Raw genomic sequence first — 24,623 nt, 5'->3', positions numbered from 1 at the left:
TGAGTATTAAAAATAGCGGTTTTTGTGACAGGAAGCAGCTTGAGATCAATAAAAAATGCCATGCAGTTTTAAAAATCAGATCCAGCCTCATTTTTTCTTCCTTTTCATTTCAAGGCCCAGCTCATTATCCACTCATTGTCTACCTTCACTGCCTATCAAATTAGATGGTACTTGTGAAGTAAACTTAGCCTTCCCTCTTCCCTGCCTCTTCCCCCTCCCTTCTTCTCTCCCTCTCTCCTTTCCTCCTAATTTTCCCCTCCTCTCTCCCTCCTCTTCTCCCTTCCTGCTCCTCTCTCCTTCTCTATAGTTTTGTACTATGTATATTATTCATAGATGAACTTAATGGGCTGCCTAACCAATTGCATGTCATAGTCTAGATAATAGATATTTTCTTTTTTTTAAAATTTAATTTAATTTAATTTAATTTTTTATTCTTTAAATAGCTTTTTATTGACAAAACCCATACAAGGGTAATTTTTTACAGCATTATCCCTTGCACTCACTTCTGTTTTGATTTTTCCCTTTCCTCCTTCCACCCCCTCCCTCAGATGGCAAGCAGTCCTTTACATGTTGAATAGGTTACAGTATATCCTAGATACAATGTATGTGTGCAGAACCGAACAGTTCTCTTGTTGCACAGGGAGAATTGGATTTAGAAGATATAAATAATCTGGGAAGAAAAACAAACATGCAAGCAATTTATATTCATTTCCCAGTGTTCTTTCTTTGGGTGTAGCTGCTTCTGTCTATCCTTGATCAACTGGATTAGCTCTCTTTATCAAAGAGATCCACTTCCATCAGAATACATCCTCAAACAGTATTGTTGTTGAGGTATATAATGATCTCCTGGTTCTCTCATTTCACTTAGCATCAGTTCATGTAAATCTCGCCAGTCCTCTCTGTATTCATCCTTCTGGTTCCCTACAGAACAGTAATATTCCATAACATTCATATACCACAATTTACTCAACCATTCTCCAATTGATGGGCATCCATTCATTTTCCAGCTTCTAGCCACTACAAACAGGGCTACCACAAACATTTTGGCACATACAGGTCCTTTTCCCTTCTTTAGTATCTCTTTGGGGTATAAGCCCAGTAGAAACACTACTGGGTCAAAGGATATGCACAGTTTGATAATTTTTTGAGCATAGTTCCAAATTGCTCTCCAGAATGGCTGGATGTGTTCACAATTCCACCAACAATGTATCAGTGTCCCTGTTTTCCCACATCCCCTCCAACATTCCTCATTATCCCTCCCTGTCATTCTAGCCAATCTGACAGGTGTGTAGTGGTATCTCAGAGTTGTCTTAATTCGCATTTCTCTGATTAATAATAATTTGGAGCATATTTTCATATGTCTATAAATAGTTTCAATTTCTTCATCTGAGAATTGTCTGTTCATATCCTTTGACCATTTATCAATTAGAGAATGGTTTGATTTCTTATAAATTAGAGTCAATTCTCTATATATTTTGGAAATGAGGCCTTTATCAGAACCTTTGACTGTAAAAATGTTTTCCCAGTTTATTGTTTCCCTTCTAATCTTGTCTGCATTTGTTTTGTTTGTACAAAAACTTTTCAATTTGATGTAATCAAAATTTTCTATTTTGTGGTCAATAGTGATCTCTAGTTCTTCTTTGGTCATAAATTCCTCCCTCTTCCACAGGTCTGAGAAGTAAACTATCCTATGCTCTTCCAATTTAGATAATAGATATTTTCCACTCAATTTGTTTTTTCTTCTTTGGATTGCTAGTCAAATTTATTTTGATTTACTAAGGAGACTTTGTATTTCAAAATTTGATTCTGTTAATATAATATCACTCATAGTTTGGAGCTTTTGGATGACCATATCACATGTAGGAAATTAATTTTTCATTTTGACTTTGTAGGATTTTCTCCATTGTAGTGGTGAATGCTTTTGGCTAGCATATAGTTCTCTTTTTTATTCCTTAGTTTGACATTGATAATTAGAGAATTATAAAATCCTTGTGTCTGTGAAGAAATCCATTATGATCTTAAATTTTTGGGAATCACCTCATTGGAAAAAGCTTTTAATACTGTATTGTCAAATAAAAATTATTTTATGGGTAATTAAAAAGCAACATGCATTTGGATTTTGTGCTAGCTATCTGACTGGAAAAGTCTAATATGGAAAAATATTTTCAAAAATTTGCCCAATCCTTCTCACATATTCATCTTATATTCTCATACTGTATTGTATATAGATTATTCATCAAGGAATTTAAAGATGAGAGACGGTAGGCAGATGGTATTTATTGATATTTTGGTCATTTTTTGTAACATATACATTTTTTCCCTAATATCTTTTCCTCTTTTATATTGATCTCTCAAAGCTTTCAAGTTATTTTGGTCCAGCTATTCTTCCTCTTTTTGTTCCCTTTAGTACCACTTTCCTTTCCTTATGTAGCAGACTACTTGGACTAAAGTGTTACAGGACAAGTATGGTAGTTTCACTGTCGTCAACAATGAAAATAGTTTATTATAAAAATGCCAGCACATCCATTTCATTTTTCATCTGTTTGTTGTCTTCCTTCCAGTTTCATCTGTGAATGTTCTTGGGATGATCTGACTTAGTTGGGCTTCACACCAAAGTTTCTGCAGACTTGGTTTTCCCTCCACCACTCTTCGCTGTTTTGTGAGGTGATACTGCTCATAATCTTCCACCATCTTCTTCTGTAACATTTGGCAAAAAATTGATGTTCTCAACCAGTGTTGCCTTTGGCTGTCTTGTCTAATCATTTGGTGGCTGAGCTAGTTTTTAGGTTCTTACAGCCTCCTTGTTGTGGTGCTTGATTTACATAAGTTAATAGGAAATGCTAATAAACTATGCCATTGTCTTTTCCTTTGCTTTCCATTTTATTGTGCCATTATTTTGACTTGAACCTATCTAGCACTTTCTGATTTTTTTCTTAAGAAAGTTAAATATTCATGATATACAAATATGAGGCTTCTAGATATCTTAAAACTTAGCATTTTTTTATGCCAAATCATTTTTCAACTTGTTTTTTTAATCTGTATTCACCATCCCATTGAGTATCAGTTTAAATTTAGAAGCTATTAATAAGTCCTTTGTATTTTTAAGTTTTCTTTGTTTGAACCTGATAAAGCCTAACAATACAAATATCTTCAGTCTTTTTTGCTTGTACGTTTGGGTGCTTGATGAAACCAATTCTATTAGCTCCTTTATCTTTTCAAAGGGAACTTATGTAAGCCTTCCCTCTTCCTTCCTCCCCATTTAGCACCATTTAGCAACAATTTCTTTGTGTCTTTTAATTTCATTCATTATAAAAGTTTATCTCTATGGAACCGATCCTCTGCTTCAGCTTGTTAATTATTGGACAGAGATCTCACATTCTGAGTTCTAATAGTTAAATTATATTTGTAGATGATTTTAAATTCTTAGTTCTCCATCTACCTTTTCCTCCAATTTGGCACTGCAGCATTATTACAGAAATAGAATGGGGTTGCACTTGACTATTTTATATTTTCTTTCTTTCAAAAGTCACTATGGCCAAGTAATTGCATAATGGTTAGTTAGCTTATAGCAAGTCTCTTCATATTATAGGCTAGGCTTAGTTGGTAATATAGTTTTTTATGTGTTTTTTATTTTTATTTTTTTATGGCAGAAGCATACTTGAAATTTTTCTAGCTTGGTAGTTGTTGAGCTATCTTGTGTTCTAATGATAGGATTTGAGAACTTAGAATCACTTCTATGCCAAGAGGTATTGAAGTAGAATTTTTGTGGAACTAATAAACTTGGAAATCTTCTAAATGTATAAAAACCCCACACATTTTGATTTATGCTCTTTTTTTCTATAATCTATGTTTTTTTTTTTATGATTAGGATCAAATTTAAGACATCATAGATTGGTAAAGAATATGTTTTATAGATTCTTAGAACTGGAAGAGACTTTAGAGATAGTCTTATCTAAATCACCTCATTTTTCAGAGGAATCAGAACTAAATTATTTGGAAATTAAAAGGAAATTCATTGGACATTTAGTTCATCTGCTAACAGAAAATAATTTACATTACAATATATTTAATAAATCTAGCCTTTTTAAGATCTCCAAAGAAGGAAAAATTCATCTCTCCAAGCACTCTCTTCCACATTTGGATGGCTATAATTGTTGGGAAGACTTTTTTGATATCAAGATTAAATTTGCCTTTCAATTTCAATTTCAAACCATTATTCCTGATTCTGGCCTTTAGGGCCAAACAGGATAAATATAATTCCATATCTTTGTGACAGTCTTTAGTGCTACTTTGAATGTAGTTACCATTTCCCTCTGAATCTCCTCTTATCCAGGTTGAATACCTCTAGTTTCTTCAATGATCCTTATATGACATGAATTTAAGACCACCTTTCATCATCTTAGTTGTCTTCTTCTAGTTGCTTTCCACTTCTTTCTTTGACAGTGATGCCCAATACTGAACAATATATCATATGAACTTTGACTAGGGCAGAGTACAGAAGCTACTGCAGAGTACAGTCTCTTATTCCCCTTTTAAGCAATCTTGCTGTTATATTGATGTTATATTGATGCAGGAAGTAGTAGATAATACCTAGAGTTTATTGAATAGCGGATAGTGTGGCAGAAATATATTTTAAAAAATTATTTTGTCAATTGAAGGAAGATGCATTGGAATGGAGAGAGACTTGATGAGAGAAGATCATGTAATACTATTGTAAAGGTCCAAGTTAGAGATGATGCTCTCTGTAAAAGTGATGACTATAAGTGGAAAGCTGGAAATATATATGAGAAATTATGTAAAGATAATAATGACAAGATTTGATGATGAATTAGATATGGAGAACAGCAAGATTGCTCAAAAGTAGAGTGGTAGTACTCTTTTTTATTTTTTATTTTTGGCTGAGGCAATTGGTGTTAAGTGAGTTGCCCATGATCACACAGCTAGGAAGTGTTAAGTGTCTGAGACCAGATTTGAACTCAGTTCTACCTGACTTTAGGGCTGGTGCTCTATCTACTGCAGTACCTAGCTGCCCCAGTGGTAGTACTCTCAAAAATAAATAGACATGGAGCAGCTAGATAGCACAGTGGATAGAGTACCAGCCCTGGAGTCAGGAGGACCTGAGTTCAAATCTGGCCTCAGACACTTGACAGTGCCTGGCTGTGTGACCCTGGGCAAATCACTTAGCCCCAGTTGCCTCGGGGGGGGGGGGGGGAGAGAAGGGGAAGAAATAGGCAGAAGAGGGAAGGGTTTGTGGATAAACACAGTGAATTCTCTAGAATCTATTTATTTAATTATATAAATTGTTGTGATGAAAAATACTTATGAAAAAAGTTAGAATAGGAAATCTATTAGTTAAGAATTAATGAGAAACATTAGTTATATTTAGATATTCTTTTAAAAGTCTGCTAAAACAAATTCCTTCATTCAAATGTTTTTATTTAGTTGGTTTGGTAAAGGGTGAGTTATTTTTCTTGAAAATTAACAATAGCCAACATTTGATAATTTTGTTTATAATGATAGTGAGATAATTGAAACAAATCACTTACTTTCTCAGAATAAAATACACTTATGTAAAAATACTCTTGCTCTGCCGACCACAAGAAAAAAAAAGTTTATCTACTGGAAAGGTATTCTAATTACAAATAGGAGAACATGATGAGAGTAACAGACATCTTAAATATAAACCTAATTCTATGAAGCGAATAACTTCATAATGTCTGGTAACCCAAATAGTTAATTATGAAAATGAAATTTAGAGATAATTTTGTTTTTATTGTTTTTCATACAACTTTCCTTTGCATGATGAAAATAATAACTAGATATTCTGTTAATTCTGTTAATGAGTGTTTCATACATGTCACTAAAAATCAACACATTACAGTTTCCATCTCAAATACTACTAATTAGCCATGTGACCTTAGGAAAATCACTTAACTTTTCTGGACTTTGTTTAAAAACTATAGGCCAATGAGTTTGACTTCAATTACTGAGAAAATTTTAGAATGAATCATTAAAGAAATGATTAATGTAGCAAGAAGGTGAAGCAATGATTACAGAGAATAAGAATGGCTTCAAGAACTGCTTATGACAAATCAACCTTATTTCCATTTTTGACAAGGTTACAAAATCAGAGGATCAAAGGTATTCTGTAAACATTTAGATTTTAGCAATACTTTTAATAAAGTATCTCATATTCTTATATAGAATTTTGAGAGATACTGACTAGATGATAATAACATTTAGCTAGATTAGGATGATTAAACTCAAAAAGTAGCTGAATATTAGGTGGTGCACTGCTTAGAGTGCCAGCCATGAAGTCAGGAGGACCTGAATTCAAATACGACAGTTAAACTTCCTAGCTGTGTGACCCTGGGCAAGTCACTTAACCCCAATTTTCTCAGCAAAAAAAAAAAAAAATCTGAAGCAGGGACTTTCCCAGTAAATTTGCATAGCCCTAAGAATTTAAATCTCCTTTAACTGTTAGATTCCCTGATATCTCTCCAAAGTTATTACAAATGGCATTGAGTATAATGAAAAGAATGCTGTGTTTTGAGATAAAAGAACTGGATTCAAAACTTGGCTCTGATGCTTACTACTTATGTAATTTTGAGCAAGTCACTTAATATCTTTGAGTCTTAGCTTTTTTATCTTTAAAATGAGGAAGTTAAACTAGATAAGATCTCTTCTAGGTCCTTTCTGTACATTAGATCTTGCTTTTTCTAATATTCTTAAGCTCTCTGAGGTTAACTACTCAATTATTTTTTTCTATGCAATTGAAATCTATTATAATGAAGTAGATCATTTTTGTGTAAGAGGGTGAAACTTGATGACTGTCCTGTTCCATGTGAAGGTAGTAATTTTCCACTTTTAAGAAGATGCAGCCTTTCTTTCCTAAAAAGGATTGCCTATTGCTTTTTTGTATTTACAGTTTATGTACAGTGACTACTTTGATTTTAACCATAAAAATGAACAGATAAAAATTTTTTTTTAAGAATTGAAAGAAAAAAATGATTTCACCTTATTTAACCTTACTTCTTCCTGAGTGAGGTTCTATTCTTAACTAGAGGTGTTTTCTTTTGGAATAACTCAATACAATTTCTATACACCTGCAGGAAAAATTACAAAAGATAATCAAGAGCTGCTATATTGAATTTTAGGGGACTTTTTGTTCCTGTAGTTTAGAGTGATTCTGCATTCTGCATTTTTGTTTCTTTTTTGTTAGTTCTGACTTAAGAATATCTGATACTACTAATGTGATTTAGAAGAACTGGTTCCAAATGATGTTTTTTGGGTTTAGCACCAAATGATGAGATTGTTGGCACCAAATATTGATCATGTGAAGAATTCACAATGGCCATTCTCTTTGGCAAAAGGTGGATTTATTTAGAGGAATTGGTTACGGACAAAATGAAGAGATACAATAGACACCAGTAGTGGTAAATATGAAATAGAGTTGAAAGAGCATATTATTAGCAAGGAAAGAAGTTTTCAAAATTAATAATGGAAAAGACAAGCTCCGTAGTGGAACTCATTAACCAAGAGAAAGGTAATACACTATGAGATCGAAGAATGCCTTTAGCTAGCACAAATCTATAGAGGAGTTTAGCACCCTAAAAAAGTTAGTCAGCTATAAGAAGAAAGATGCCATGAAGCACAGTGGGGGAATGAGAGGAAAGATATCACATGGCATGGGAAGGGGATGAGAAGGAGGGGAAAGTATGAGTAAAGTGCTGTGGTAGACTTAATCTAAAAAGGGGTTAGCCAAGATGTCATGAGCCATTGAAAGATTTATAGGGAAATTTTAGCCTCAGGAGCTTGATGTAATTGGGACTTCTGATTGGACATAGCAAAGCTGGGGCCCAGGACCTCCACAAAGAATAGGTCTATGCAGCTAAACCAATCCCATCAATGCCCTTCCCTGCCTCCCCCAAGGAGAAATTCCATCAGTACTTCAATCCCTCTTTGCCAATTGCATTCAATTACTTAGGACCTCATCATTACCATTTCTGTCTCATTTTGCTTTCTACCAAAATTGTTATAACTGCTGCTGTTTATCTAGTATCTCCCCATATTATCTTCAATGTAGTGGATATTTAATAAATATTTGATGAATTGGATAAGAGTATTTTATTGGATATTCTGCTCATGACTTTCTTTGCCTTATCTTTTTCTCCTTATATTTTTCTTTCTTATCCTGTTGCTTTTTCTCTGTATTGGCTTTTTGCATGATAATTTTTATTTTATTTCATTTTTTTTTTTAACAAAACCAGCTAACCCACTACAACATTCATTTCTTTTTGGATGCAACACCAGCAGATTATGCTATATTATGTGTAATCTTAAAATTTCTTTCCCTGCCTCCCTCCTAGTTTTATATCCATTTAAAATGTATGATGGAACTAGAAAATTGTTTTCCATAAGTATTAAGCTTTATACTCTGGCTGTTTGTTAGGCAATATTGAAACAGCAAAATGATAAAGTGTGAAGTGGTGGAAAAAATGTTAAAGTGTCTGTATAGTGGAAAAGCAGTGACTAGAGCTGGAATCAGTAAAACATGGGTCCCTCTCCTTACTCTTTCTCATCTCTGTAATTGGCAAAAAAGAATAGCTAAATGTATATGGTGCTTTATATTTTATAGAATAGTTTATATTAATCTTCATTTGAATTTCACAGCAATCCTTGAGGGAGTATGTGGCATGGGAACTATTCTCATTTTACATGAGAGGAAACAAGCCCAGTGAGACTAAGGGATCTTAGAGATCTCAGGGAGACTAAGAGACTAAAAGACTAAGACAGTTAGGGATATTAATTCTGACTCTAAATTTTCCACTTTGGCACAAATGTGTTTTTTAAGCTAATATTAGCTGGCATGAGAAAAATGAGATAATGGATGTAAAAAAGCCTTAATAAAAATTAAAAGTTACTTTATTGTGAATTCTTGGAGGATATTTTTAATTTTATTGTAGCTTTAATCTTAGGCTGATTATGAGACACCTTTCATATTCATTGATCTGTAGAATCATAGATTCAGAATTAGAAGGAATCTTCAAGGTTATTTGTGACTGAATATTAATAATCTCATTGTACAACGGATGAAACTGAATTTTAGAGAAGCTATTTGTCCAGTCCTATAAATAGTACTTAGTAGTGCCATTAATTAAAATTAAATGTTCTAACATCAAATACATTGTCAATTAAAATCTGAATAATTTTTTTCTGATACATTATTTTGTTTGATATCTAAACTTAAATATAGTTAGACCTAAATCTTATAGACCTAATTTTGGTAGGCTAAAGACTCCCTATAACTCAACTTCATTAGGCTTACAATGTTCTATACAAAACATAGTTTTAAAATATAATCCCTACATTTGCTAAACATTTTTTAATTTATAGGAATTATTTATTTGTTGAAGATCAGCCTATTGGGACCATCAAATATAGAGAAAGTAGAAAAGATAATTAGTCCATTAAAAATATTCTGTGTATGCCTACTATAGGTAAAAAATAAAAAAACAGGGCAAACAATCTATAATCAGGTGAAAGAAAGATGCACGTGTTAACCGTGTCTTTTTTTCTTTGTTCATGGAATAAGTCAGCCGTCATCTTTAAGGGAGTTTAGTTAAATGACTTCTTCCATTTTCTAAAAGTTGATAAAGCTTTATCAAATTAAGTTTAGTATTCTTCATCTCTAGTATAATTCTGTGTTCCCTAAGGATCCAATAACTGGAATGTTACTGTCTTGTTGAAGTAGTCTTTATTACAGAGGACCTGAGATTTTTTTTGAGGATGGTAGTGGTAGTAATTAACAGAAATGTAAATTCCTAGAACATTAAGCATACTTGTGTTCATGTTGAAGTACAAAATCCTAAATTTAGAGCCTGAAAGAACATTGGGGGATCATTTAGTCTGAACTCCATATTTATAGATGAGAGAACTAAAACTCAGAGGAATAACTTAAACTTAGCCAAGGGAGTAGTCAGATGCAGCTACAAATACATTTCATTACTTTTAAATATACTTTCATATTATATCTAAATGACTTTGTAGTTAGCTAACATAGTGCTTAATTCTTAGAGGTCTAGCCTTAGTGGAACCCTGGGTAAGTTGCTTAACCTCCTAATATCCATACAACTCCATAAAATGTAAGTTGGTGCCAGTTTGCCAGTTTGGTAGAAGTTTCTACAGTGGGGGTTGCTCATAACAAAGCAATCAGATTATAAAAATTTTGTTCATTTTTATACACATATTAGATCAATATTTTTTCTTTATTTATGTTGATAATCAGAAGTTGATTCTTAATATATTTTGTTTTAGCAATACTCTACCTGGAAAAGATACATTTACTCATTATTGAAATTTAAATAGCAACATCTTTTCTTTTGTTAAAAGATTGATTTGAACAAGTTAGAAGGTTTAGATATGTACTTGCTATCTATTCAGTTTTCTTGTTTGCATCTTTTTTTCTTTTGTAAAAGACACTAGTGACAATTAACTTAAGGTCTAGAATTGTAGAATTATAGAATTTTAGTAGAAAAATAGGTATTGTGAATAAATTGATATTAATTTCTGTAATTGTAAGGTTTAATTGTCAATTCCAGGAATTGTCTTTGGATTGTCTTCCAAAGAGAAGATTTTATCTTATAGACTTTATGCTTTATAAATCAAACACTATTATTATTAAGGTCATATTGAAAATAAGCTCTTCTTCTTGTTTTCTAGGGTATATTTCAGAAATCGCTGGGTAAAGACTGTCCACCCAGTTGTACATCAGTACTGTTTGATTTCAAGCACACATTCCACCTTTCAGATGCCACAGAAAGAAGACATTCTTAAACAACGAGTTGTAGTTGTTACATTGAATACTTCACAGTACCTTTGTCAACTGGATCTTGAACCTGGTAGGCTTCCATAAAATATATATATGTATATTTTATTATTATAGCTTTTTATTACAAAAGTATCAACGTTGATCCTTGCAAAAACTTCTGTTCCAGCTTTTCCCTTCCTTCCCTCTACTCCCTCCCCTAGATGGCAGGTAGTCCCATACATGTTAAATATATTAAAGTATATGTTAAATATTACACACACACACACACACACACACACACACATACATACATACATATTTATACAGTTATCTTGTTGCACAAGAAAAATCGGATTTAGAAAGAAGGTAAAAATAACCTGGGAAGAAAAACAAAAATACAAGCAAACAATAATAGAGAGTATAAGTGCTATGTTGTGGTCCACATACATACATATCCTAGTGTTCTTTTACTGGGTGTAGCTGGTTCTGTTCATTATTGATCAGTCCTCTCATTTGGATCTTCTCATTGTTTAAGATAGCCACTTCCATAAGAATTGATCCTCAGATAGTGTTGTTGTTGAAGTGTTTAATGATATCCTGGTTCTGCTCATTTCACTTAGCATCAGTTCATGAAAGTCTATTCAAACCTCTCTGTTTTTATCCTGCTGGTCATTTCTTACAGAGCAATAATATTTCATAATATTCTTATACCACAATTTACTCAGTCATTCTCCAATTGATGGGCATCCATTCAATTTCTAGCCACTATGAAAAAGGCTACTACAAACATTTTTGCACATACAGGTCCCTTTCCTTTTTTAAATATCTCTTTGGGATATAAGCTCAGTAGCACAGTTTGATAACTTTTTGAGTATAGTACCAAATTGCTTTCCAGAATGGTTGGATCTGTTCACAACTCCACCAATAATGGCTGCCGTAAAATATTAAAGTTTCAGAAGTGTTGGTAGCTGGTGAAGAAAGGGGGTGGTGGATTATAATGAAACAGTAGATTATAGAATATAATAAGGAATTAAGTTTTTATGTCAATTGCTGTGGCTGTTGCCTGTGTTAATATGATAGACCAAGGAACACAAGTTCTGAAGGAATGGTATGAGGTTATTTATGTTGCCAGTTACTTTATCAGTATTCCTGTGACTGACATTCATAAATTTTTCCTTTACCTGGAAAGGTTAATCTTAACATTCTTTCTCAGAGTTATTCAAATTCTTTTTCATATTCCCATAGTTTGGTGGGCAAACACCTGAAATGGGCCCAACTTTCTGAGAGCATCATTATCTACCATTCTATTGATGATGTATGTTGATTAGGTGGGATGAGACCATGACAGCAGAGTCTTTAGATCATTTAATGGTTCAAATGGCATGGGATAGGAGATTAACCTTAAGAAAATTCATGGTTTGGCCTTTTAGGGTTTGAGTAATACATTGTAGGTATGAAAAACTCAAGTGATTAAAAGTCTATATTAAACTACTGACAATTGCTCCCTTGATAGCTAAATCTTATTGGATTCTTTGAGTTCTGGAGAATTCATAATCACTATGTTAGTATTTTGATGAACTTCTTTTCCTGTTACATCTGCTTTTTTTTTCCAAGTAGATTCCAGATAAGGATATGTTTCTGGGAGACCCAGAGTAAGATGTCTAGTCTCTCCCAGGGGTTGTTATGAAACTGCAGATTTTTGAAGTCTCTGTTCATATGGAGCAGGTTGAATGGAGTTTTTGGCCAGAACTAAAGAGTGGCTGGAGTAAGCAACTTTTAGACTTTCTGATCTGTAAACTCCTTGAATGACCAACTCATTATACTCCTTTTGAAGAGCAGTTGCCCTGTTATTAGTCATTAGTTGGTACTGAACAGATGATACAGGGTCTTGTCCTCACCTTTCTTCCAGAATTGCTCATTATGAGTTGGACGATACAAAATGATTCCTCTGATAAGATAAGTAAAGGAATATGAGGCTTCCATAGGTAGCTTAGATGTGCTTATCTGGGTGCCTCTAGTCTTAGTATATTTCATGAACAGACCTTAAATCTCAGTGGTCCTGATCCTTTTCATGTATTACTGGACCAGTGGGCCCATCAACCTGGACTTAGTCTTGAAGAATGTTGGTTTATTGATGACTTTGTCTGCTATGAAAGAATTACATGCAACTAGACCTTTAATTTAGTGACAGGGTCACACTGAAGGTTAGTGATACTCCACTGGATCAAGTTGTAGTTTTCATAGCTAGCATTTGAAAGACTCATGAGGGTTCAGGTAGATAAATCTTTATACTGATTGCTGATTGGTGGCCAGGGGTTTGATTGAATGGTCTGTGGCCTAGAGAAAACTGGAGTGGGATAATCAACATTTCTCTCCTTTGAGATCAAGAATGATGAGAAATTTTTGGTGATACCTCACATAGTATGCAACCATTTTTAGGATGTTAGTGCCCATCAGAAGCATCATGTACCTTTTGCTGATTTAAGTAATCAGTTTAATGCCCTTGGACTGGAATGGAAGAAATGGGGTACTGGTTACATGATCGGTTTAATTGAGAGTGTTGTGTTGTAGATGCTGTGGGCATGTGATCATTTGATCCCTTTAACTAAGGATGAGGTTAGTTGTATCTTAATATTATACTCTAGCCAAAGTACCTACATTTGAAAGATTTATATGACATGATCCTGTGAAATTCTTAATCTTTTTCTGTCAGGACAGTTGATTTATTCAACTTCATCTCATCATGTCCCTAATTATTAAGGTTATTTGTCCCACTTTTCAATGGCTGTATCTGTGATGAATTGATGCTACTCTAGGGAGGTGACAGGATCTCCACTCTCAGTTTCATGGATCCAGTCTCCATGAAGATATACCAAAAAAAAGATGGATTACTTTTAAGTATAGTCCTAACTCCTGATTTTTCTTATTTTGTCCTTGCTCAATTTTTCCTGGCTTTGGGCTTTTTGCCCCTTCAGAAATTCTCTTCATATCTCCCTTAATTGATAATCTTTGCCTTGAGATAGTTTGGAGAACTCCTTCCTAAAAAGAGTTTGGGAGATCAAGAGTTATATTTGTTGGGAAGTGCCTAATAACATAGAAGGGATGTGATTTTTTTGTCATAATCATGGTAAATTCACAGTTATATGAAGAAAAGAGATCTATCAGCTGACTTGGTAGCAGTCTTGAGTTTTGGATGAAAGTAAAAATGAATCTGCATCCAACCTCTTCAGAAAAAGAGAGTAACTCTTCATTTCAGGGCCTCAAAGGGGCAAGGACATGATGGGTCTTGCTCCCAAGGAGTATGAATTTTTGGCTGCTGGCCTAGGGAACTGATGATAAGGGGCAAGTTTTGGTATCATCTTAGATCCATGGAAGAAGCTTATGACTCTTTAGCTACTTGGCCACATAATACCTAGATCTGTACTGAGTATCATTGACTGCTGGTGGTGTTGTGATTGATGCTTTGGCCTTGATATTCCTGGTTTGTTCTTGTTCACTGTTGTTGTTACAGTAGTAGAGCTATTGTGAACTGCTTTATATTCCAATTGCATGACTATATTTTTATAGAGACTTTAATATATTATTTGATATTGTAGTTTTATTATTTTTCTTGTTTACCTTCTTATGCTGTTTCTGCTATAATTCTTCCAGAGGTCAGAATTTTATCAATGTCTTTTAAATGATAGAAGCAACTCTAGAGGATTTTTGGGACTTTTCTATCCAAGGGTGGGATGTAGAGGAATTTGTTTTATGTTAATGCATAGTTTCCCTTTAAGAAAGCAAGCAGGCCTTCCCTGGGATTTGCTTGGTACAGAAGATTATGAATATAAAAAGCACAGTTTGTGGGAGCGTTGTTCTTAAGATTTGGCAAAATTACCACTGTTTTTCAAGATATCTTTCTGGTCCAGTATTGCTACTTTGAAAAACTGGAGACAGAAGGAAGTAGAATTTGTTTTTTATTACTTTGCATAACTACAGTAATTTTTAAAATTGCATATTATTGAGTGGCCTATCAATATTTAATGACATTTGAGTCCTGAGTCTTAATTAACTGAATTGGTTTGAATGAAGCCTTTCTGGTGTGAAGAAGAATTATGAATTAAAGATGGATCCAAAGTTAAAATGTGAGTGACCCAAAGGATGGTGGTGCTTTTTATTGAAATTAGAATTAGAAAGGGTAGATTTGAGAAAAGCTGATGTATTTTGGTTTGACAAGTTAAGTTTAAGATATCTACATGATATGAAATTGAAACTTTCCTAGGGGCATTTTGGGATACAGAACTGATGCTCAAGAGAAATACTAGGGCAGGATGTTTACTGATGTCGAAGCCAGTTGCATAGGGGTGGTAAATTAATGAAGAGAAACTGATGAGGTCATCAGCACAGGGTCTATATAGAGAAGAGGCCTCTATACAGAGAACCCTTGAGGGATGAGATCTGAATGATGATCTAGCAAAGAATGCTGAGAAATTAACATTCAGGTAGGGAGAAGAAAAAGGAGGAGGGGAAAAAGGGAAGGCAGGGTTGAGGGTAGGGAGGGCAGGGGAGAGACAGAGAGAGAAAAAGAGGAGGGAAAGGGGAAGGGAAAGGAAGGGGAAGGTAAGGAGTTATGGGGGGAGGTAATTGAATTTCTAGGAAGAGAGTGTGTTCAGTGTTGAAAAATGCTGTGGAGAGATTAAGAATTATGAGGATTTGGAAGAAGTAATTTGTATTTGCCAGGTAAGAGAAGATTGGTAGCTTACCTTGTTGCAAGAGTCTGAAAAATTAGTAACAACATGTCTAGAAAACTTTTCCTCATAGTTTGGTAGTGAAAGGGGAAGAAAGATACTGTGTCATAGCTTGATGTCAGGTGAAAAGAAGAATTTTTTTTTTTTTAAAGGATGGAATAGAATTTGGAAATATTTATAGATGGCAAAACAGTAATTAGTAAATAAGGAGAGCCTGAGTTTTTCTTAAGAAGGTTAGTCAATATGTAGAAATAGATGACAGGGGAAGAGTACAGAGAGTGGTTGACCTTGGAAAGGTGTTGTATCCTTTATCAGAGACTGGAGCAAAGGAATAGAGGGTGGAGTATGATTTTATGAGTTTTTTAAATATAAGCGATGGAGGGAGCTTATGGAGAGGGACTTCTGTTTTCTCAGTAAAGTTTGAGATAAAGGTCGTTTGCTAAAAGGCTTGAAAGAAGAAAAGTTGTGAAGCTGTTGCTCTTGAGTAGCGCATTTAGGAAAGGATTGCTTGGCTGTGGTGGGATTTACTTGAGATTAATGTTGTCCTTGTCCTGTGCAACATAGTTGTGCTACTTTATCCAGCATTGTTCAAAAAACTGAGGAAAGGGTTGGTGAGAGTAATTCAAGTTTAGAATTTTTAGCAAGGTGTGAGTGAATAGGACATGAACAAAGAGATCTGAAGATAGTATAAGATTGAACTGTTAAATTTGGGGGTTAAAATTAACAATGAAAGAAAATTAAACCAGATCAGAGATGTTGGTCTACAAGGGGACTGAAGGATATAGGTAAAGACAGAGAATGGATTCAAGAAGAGTAAGACATTGGTAGAAATGGAAAGGTAGGAAATCAAAGTCAGAGGAAATTTTATAACTCTTGATCATGGAAATAGGAAACTTATGGTGATATTATCAAAAGTATGATATATTTAGACAGGTAAAGTTGCATGAAAGGTTATGTGTAGATTATAGAAGTTTAAGATGTTGATGAACTGGGAGATGAGGCTATTTGAAAGAGCATCACCATGTATATTGATGTCTTTGAGGTTGGGGAAAAAAAATCTGTCAGTAGAAATGAGGAACAATGATCTTGAAGTTAATTGATAGATATGCCAAAGAGATAGGTATTCAAATAAATATGCATATGGACATGTAAATATACATGTAGATATATATTTATATAAGTGTATATATGTATGTATGTATTTATATGTATATCTGTATATACTTACACATATTTTCTGAATGGATTTCTTCCTAGATCATAGGTTTTTGTCCCATTTTTCTTTATTTCTAAGTCTTATTTTTATTTTTTGTGTAAAGGGACATTTAAGTGTGAAATAATTCCAGTTTAAAAATTATTCATGGTATTTTACCTAGTAAATATGAAAATACCTTTAGCTATTAGTATTTAGTTGTTATCATTTCCCATGCAAGCAGAGAACTACTTTCTCTTTATAATTGGTTCATTTAGAATCTTTTCTACACCCTAATCAGAATGTAACTAAATTTTAATTTCTCATATTTGGAGTCCTATTTGAAGTTGTGTTTTTAGTTTCTATTGCTAGATACTACTAATTAGTAGCATCTAATACTTAATGAGGTAGCTTTCTTTTAAAAAAAAAAAACTCTTGTTTGTTGAAGGATTGTGATTTGATAATTAGATTTTTTGAGGACTGGAAATGAAAGTGTCTCAAACTATCTAAAATCTGTCAGGAAAGAAAGCAGTGTTTAATCTCTTTATTGTATTTGAAATACACTCCTAAGTTTTTGTCCTGTGTTTTCTAGGGTTTTTTACACACATTCTTTTGGATGAAGCTGCACAGGCCATGGAGTGTGAAACCATTATGCCTCTGGCATTAGCTAATAAAAACACACGAATTGTTTTGGCTGGAGACCATATGCAAGTAAGTGCTCTACCATGTGTTCAGTCTAGAATGAAATTCTAGTTAATGAAGTATTATAGTACATATTTAAAAGTAAAATGAAATTATAACAAATTAAAATTTAGTTTAAATATTTCCAAACTATTGCAAGAGAATTTAATGTTACATTCTATTATTACCTATTTAACAAATTTGACAAAATACCTTATTCTTACAAAGGAATTTTACATGCTAGTATTAGTCTTTTTTCTTTTAGATTAATTAGACATTTAGAATGAGCCACTTTGAATTTTTCACTTTTGTTTATTTGATGTTTTGTTCTTTATGGTACAAATATTTGAGCCTTATTTTTACATCACCCTTTTCTTAATTCCCCAGCTATTATCCCTAACATTTATCTTTGTGGAAGGTTAATTAATTTTAAGTCAAAGGAAACAGAGAAAACAGTAGTCAAAGTAGTCAAAAATATTTCTAACTCTATATACTTAAGATACATACTTATTTAAAGAAGAAAAGGAAATTAAGTTTTCCAGTTGAAGCATAATAGTTAATAGAGAGAGACAGAGCTAGTGTTAGAAAGACTCGAGTTAATATCCAGCTTCATGTAGGTATTAATTTTGTGATCTGTGGGCAAGTCAACTTGAGCTCTGTTTCCTCATTTGTAAAATGGGGATAATAATAGCACCTAAGGCCTAGAATTGTCAGACTAAATTGAGATATTTATAAAATGCTTTACAAAACATTAAAGTGCTATATAAATGCTGATTATTATTATTACTATCATTAGTATTATTGTTTTCTATCTAATAAATTTGTAGCTTCAGGTGCCATCCTTCTGAGACACATGATTATATTAATACTTCTGTGGTAGTCTTGCTGTCAGAATTATGATAAAGGTTTATACTTACAGGGGCAAATTACATTTGGTGCAGAATTGTTTTATTCAGGTGATTTTTACTTAGTTGTAAAAGGCTTAAGCACTGAATATCTTTTATTTTTTACATTTAGAAAACCCTTGTGTTATGTATAAACTATCTCCAGTAGGATTCCTAGCTGATCATTTTGATTCATGTGATTGGGTCAGAGAATCTAGGGGTTTTATTTTTATCCCTCAGTGAATAAATGGGGTATTATAAATTGATAAATTGTTTTAGCAGTTCTTGAGAGTGAATTTGTCAAGTGTTAAATAGAGTTGCAAACAGCCTAGAAATTATTAGGCTGGACAGATATCCCAAGGTTGAGTATATAGAGATTTAATACATCAAAAGTTTCAGCATAAGGAATTTTATGTAGGTAAATTCCAAATGTTATTTGCAAAATTTGTTAAACTTTTTTTTTCTATATGGTTGTCTGTTACAGCTCAGTCCTTTTGTCTATAGTGAGTTTGCCAGGGAGAGAAACCTTCATGTTTCATTACTGGATCGGCTCTATGAACATTATCCTGCAGAGTTTCCATGTCGGATCCTACTGTGTGAGAACTATCGTTCTCATGAAGCTATCATCAAGTAGGTGTGACCTTTTTCAAATGTACCTGTGCATGGTATTAATGAATATAAACAGTTTTATCAGTGACTGAGAGTGCTAAATTGAGTTATCCATGATATTAGTGTTACAATTTCTTTTTGTTTGATTTGGTTTCTTTAAAGAAACCACTTGAAAAAACTTTTTAAAATTGAAAAGAAAAAATTTTTTAAAAATCATTTAAATTCAGCGAAGCAAAATTTTTAGTCTCCTGGGTTTATGTTATGTTTTATATGTGTACATGTATGTATACATACACACACATTTAAATTCCTATATAATAATGTGAATTTGTCAGTATCACATTCTTTCTGTGTAAGGAATCTAATTGGAAATAAAACAAATAGGGAAGGAATGTAAAAATGACTAATTTTTAACAGTTCAACACAAGTTAGATAATGTGAATGATGCTGATAATCTGAGTAGGTGATTAGGAGGATAAAAAGCAAAAACAGATTTTGTTTCCATCCTGGATTTTTACAATGTGATTTCTACTTTGCTTCTTCCAAAATTGTTTGATATATACAAAGCCCTTACTGGGAAGCACCTTCATCCTTAAAAGGGCATTTAATAGACTGGGGAAAATGTTGAGATATTGATTGTCCTTAAATTGTGTCACATTACTTTGAAGGGAAATAATCTAGTTCATACCAATGGATTAACCAGAAAAGTTCACACTAAGTTGTTCCTCTCTTATTCTTTTTAAATATAGTTGTCATAAGAGAAGTGTATAACTATTATTGATCAAACATTCCTCTCTTCTCACTTTAGTCTCTTTCCTCAATTTCCCTTCAAAAATGTTGTTTATTCTGCCTTATTTTTTAAGGAAAACCTCTCTTTTCATATTCAATATTCTGAATAAAATTTGTGGACATATGAAGTAATATATTGTTTTGAATGTAGTCTTTCTAGTGACTAGATTTTTTTAGTGATTTACATTTTCATTTTGTATCTTTTCTGTAGTTACACATCAGAACTTTTCTATGAAGGGAAGTTGATGGCAAGTGGAAAACAACCAGCACACAAAGATTTTTATCCATTAACCTTCTTTACAGCACGAGGAGAAGATGTACAGGAAAAAAATAGTACAGCCTTTTATAATAATGCAGAGGTAACTTCCATATTTTTGTATATTTTCTTTGAAAATTTGGTCATCATGAGCAATTTTTTTTAACTTGTAAGGCTTTGTATGATATTTTTTCTTTAAATCTTTTTTATTGGCTGAAGTATTAACTTTATTGTTATAAAGATAAGATAAAAAATTTTTCTTGGCATACAGCATTTATATTTATTGTGTTATGTTCAAAATGAAGTAAACTGGATTACAAAGTTTCAAACATGATCAATTTATTAGTAAAGTATGAATTTACCTATAAATAGGATCTCAAATTCCTCAACAAAGCTAAGACCATGAGGTGGGTTTAAATTTTTTAGGAAAATGAAGAATAAAGAATAGGATTTCATAGGTAGGTAACACTTTAGATATGATTGGTTAAAAGAGCTTGACATCATAAATGATAAAAAATCTTTATGGTTGGTTATAGAGCTGAGGTATAGGAGATAATATAATTGGTTGGTACTTGGGAATGAGGGACTAGAAATACCCACTCTTTCTCTCTTATGATGAGAGTTCACTTGCAAACTTAGTGAACCAGATTTATTTGGATAACAAATCAGACATCTTTGAAGGATAGCTTAGTAGTGCAAATATGCTAGACCAACTGATAAGCACTCTTCAAGGTAACAGATTTCCTTGACACAAGAATAGAACAGTGGTTAATAAGAACTGGATTTCTCGACTTAAGTGATTACAGGAGTTCTAAGTTTTTGAACTAAGTTCAGAGACAAAGAATGACTTAGGCAGTTAAAATAAATAATCATTTGCAAATAGGATCAATTAAAAATGATGCAGAATCAATCTTGTTATTTCAGTTCTTTTCATAAATCATCTGTAGTATAAAAACAAGAATAAACTTTGAATTGCTCTTTGTTTTATGGTAAAATAGGAAAACAGAACTTGATTAAAAAGGAAATGTTAATTTGTTGTTATATATGTTATTATTTTTCATCTGAAATGGAACGTCATTAAATCTTGTTTTAATATAAAATGATCACTTCTTTTGAGTGATAGGTGATTAATATTGAAAGATCATATTCACACACACACACACACACACCAAAAAAAAACTATTTTTGTCCTTGTTTGTACATAGTTGTAAATTGTCCCTTCTTTAGACTATGTGCTTTTTGAAGGCAGAGACTCATAGTTGTATTTTGCTTTTTTTGTTTTTTTATCTTTGTATCTCCAGTGTTTGATATGGTATTGGCATATAATCAGGGCTTCATATATGCTTGTTGATTTGTTCTTTACTTGACTTTCTAACAAGTGAATACCGGTAGAATTCTGTTTGAATGGCTTTGTTTAGACATTAATAATGATGCATTATTTGTTAGTCAACAAGCATTTATGAAGTACTGATTAGTACTTAGACATTAGGAATACAAAGAAAGAAAAGAAGAGTCCCTTCCTTCTTGGAGCACACATTATAATAAGGGAGACAACATGTACCTAGGTAAATATAAGCTATATTTATATGACTTATAGTTAATTTCAGAAAGGAAAGCAGATTGAGGAATCATAAAAGGCCTCCAGTTTGTCTTATTTGTACCTTGCCTCCCCACTGGACAGTAAGCTTTTTAAGATTGGGAACTGCATTTTTTGTTGTGTTTTCTTTTACTTTTCATTGTATATCCATAATTTAACACATTGCTTGGTATATAGCAAGTCCTTGGTAAATGTTTGTTGACATATAGAAAAATTAATTCCAAAAGCTTTGGAATTAACCTACTGAGCTTAGCATACTTAAAACCCACTTTTTGTAACAAAAACCAAATTATTCATGAAGAGATTCACAGGCTTAAATAACATTATTTTTTCTTCTTTATATGTGGCAATGTTCATGTTTTGTTTTTTGTTGTTTGCCCAAATCAGAGTAACTAATAATTCTTTTAAAAATGAACTTTGTTTCTGAAAGTAGTACTTGAGCCAGAGTATTTATAAATTTCCATCAAATCATCAATGTAGAAACAAATTTTGTTAATAAATTGTTTATAAATCCTTGACCAAAAAAATACGTTCATTAAGAAACCTTTTAAATTAATAGGAAATTTTAAAAGTAGCTTTTATATAAGGGATTTTTGTTTAAACTATTTTATTAATATCAGAAAACTTTTTATCCAAGATGTGAAATGATTATGTAACCTAGAATGGCATTTTTAGATGGCTTTCATTAAGATAGTATTTCAGTTGTAATTGTAAAACTTTTTTTTAAGGTATTTGAAGTGGTGGAACGGGTGGAAGAGTTAAGGAGAAAGTGGCCTGTAGCTTGGGGAAAATTAGATGATGGAAGTATAGGTGTAGTCACTCCTTATGCTGATCAGGTGTTCAGGATCCGGGCAGAACTTCGAAAAAAGAGATTATCTGATGTCAATGTGGAAAGAGTGCTCAATGTGCAGGGTAAGTAACAGTTAAATTTCCTGAAGTCATTCAAATGTAAATATTTCAAAATGCTTTTTGAAAACTTTGTATTTATATCTTGGTAATTTTCGGAATAGAGAAGCACATAATATAATGGATAGAAAGCTGGCTTTGGAGACAAGTAGACCTCTGTTCAGGTGCTGCTTCTGCCACATCAGGTCTGTGGGATCCTGAGTGAAAGAATTAAATTCTCAATGCCCTCAGGTAGCTCTCTGAGACTGTAAGGGAAAGACAAAGTACAGAAACCCTTTTTTTTAGAGGAAACTTCTTATCAGGGGTTTTTTAGCCACTGTCTTGGTCAAAATTTTTTTTAAAAACTCATAAATAAGCAATTATATAAGCATTTCATGCCTATTCTGTATCTTAAAGATTGGTCCCGGGTTAATTTAAATGCTTTATGAAATTGTGCAGAAATGTTCATCACTTATATGAAAAAAGTATAAATATTTTACATTTTAAATTAATCAATTATATAGTATATAATTAAATAATAATAAATAATCTTTTATTTATAGTGGTGTCTGCTTTTCTGTAGGCTAGACAAAAGATAGCAAAAAAAAAAAAAAGTACAGCATAAATTGTTCATATAATTAGTTTCTTTTTTGGCTATTACAACGTAAGGTTTTTCATTTAAAAACTTATTACTTCAGGATACCAGTAATATTTACATTCTATTTGAAACATTTTGGTGGGTGGTCTTTATATCTGATACAGAATTAATAGGATATTTATTTTCTTATTTACTTTTCTGAAAGACATTTGTGATATTAATCTTCATTTTATGATAAGCTACTTGTTTCTGCTTCATTTTTGAGATCCCAAGTATATATTACAATGAAAAATCTCTGACTATATTTCTGACCAGTAATAAGAGTTCTAATTTGCTCTGGGAAGATAAATACTCATAAAATAGAGTTAACTAGAATGTCTTGTACTTGAGAAATGACACTTAAAATGCATTTTAAATAATCAATTAGTTTTCCATATAGTAGGAACTCATTAGAACTGTTTCTGTGATACCATTGTATTTATCTTACATTTTACTTTGATTCATATTGTTTGCTTTTATGTCACATTCATTTGCAAATGTAGCCTTCTCTCTTTGCCTAGCCATTGAATCATTTCTAATATTAAAAAAGAAAGAGGAAAAAATAGTTCAGTAAAAAACAACTTGATTGTCAAACTTTGAGAATGTATTTGTAATCTCCCACTTCTGTAATAAAAGGAGGAGATGTCTATTCTCAAATATTCTCTGGGGCCAAAGTTGTTTATTATAAATGTTCAGTTTCCTTTTATTGTTTTTTCTGTTTATTTTGAGATTTAGTATAGAGATGTGATTTCATTGTTGAAGAGAGTCAACACCTTCTCTACAATTTATATTCTTAGAGAATTGCCCAAAATATAAAGAAGATAATAAATTTGTCTTGAGGAAGACTTGAACTCCTCAGGCCTTCCTGATTTCAAGGTTGGCATTGTATCCACTTGCTATGCTTCTTCATATTTTTAATTTTTAAAAAATGATCAGTGTGATGTGATTGATAAAGAAGAAAATCTTATATTATAATAATAATAAAGTGATTATCAAAGGTCCCCATTGCTTTCTGTGCTGCTCACATCACATCATAGTATTTTTTTTTCAATTTTAGGCATATTATTTTAAGGGCTAATTACAAAAGATCTAGAGGAAGGCAGGAGGGATGATGAGGAATCTAGAGACTGACTTGTGGAATTCTTGTAGGGATTGAGAGTGTCTAGCTTGGAGAAGAAAAGAGTTAGAAACTTAATAGGTACCTTCAAATATTTGAAAGTTGTTATCTGAAAGGGAAGAAATAGACTAGATAGTCTTTGAGATCTCTTTCAAATCGTAAAATCCTAAATTTTAAATTATAAGAAGAGATTTTACTAAATATGCCCCCCAAAAATACTTTTTGATAGCTTTGGCCAACAACTAGAACTATACAACTGTGGAAAGGATTTGTGAGATAATATAAAGTATTTAAGCTGAGTCTAGTTGATCAGTTGTCAGGGTTGCTGTAGGAGCTCTTGCATTGGGTGAATGATTGTGTAAGGTGATCTTTGGGGCTGATTTCAGCTTCTTAGTTTCTAGGATTTTGTGAAAATATGATCTTTTGGTTTTATTACTAA

At 32.6% G+C, this 24,623-nt stretch overlaps 1 protein-coding gene across 1 annotated transcript in view; it reads left to right on the top strand.

Annotated features, from left to right (window-relative positions):
• The window catches only part of HELZ (helicase with zinc finger), a 284,703-nt gene that overhangs the window by 161,641 nt on the left and 98,439 nt on the right, over positions 1 to 24,623 (top strand). Inside the window, exons 19-23 of the mRNA XM_051995260.1 lie at positions 10,723 to 10,901; positions 17,322 to 17,440; positions 18,779 to 18,924; positions 19,904 to 20,051; positions 22,274 to 22,457. Of these exons, the coding sequence (XP_051851220.1) occupies positions 10,723 to 10,901; positions 17,322 to 17,440; positions 18,779 to 18,924; positions 19,904 to 20,051; positions 22,274 to 22,457 (776 nt within the window). The remainder of the gene's footprint in view (positions 1 to 10,722; positions 10,902 to 17,321; positions 17,441 to 18,778; positions 18,925 to 19,903; positions 20,052 to 22,273; positions 22,458 to 24,623) is intronic.

Source organism: Antechinus flavipes, chromosome 4 (genome assembly GCF_016432865.1).
Source record: "Antechinus flavipes isolate AdamAnt ecotype Samford, QLD, Australia chromosome 4, AdamAnt_v2, whole genome shotgun sequence".
NCBI classification, from domain to species: domain Eukaryota; kingdom Metazoa; phylum Chordata; class Mammalia; order Dasyuromorphia; family Dasyuridae; genus Antechinus; species Antechinus flavipes.
The sequence above is the reverse complement of the archived record's forward strand: the minus strand, read 5'-3'. Positions and strand labels throughout refer to the sequence as shown.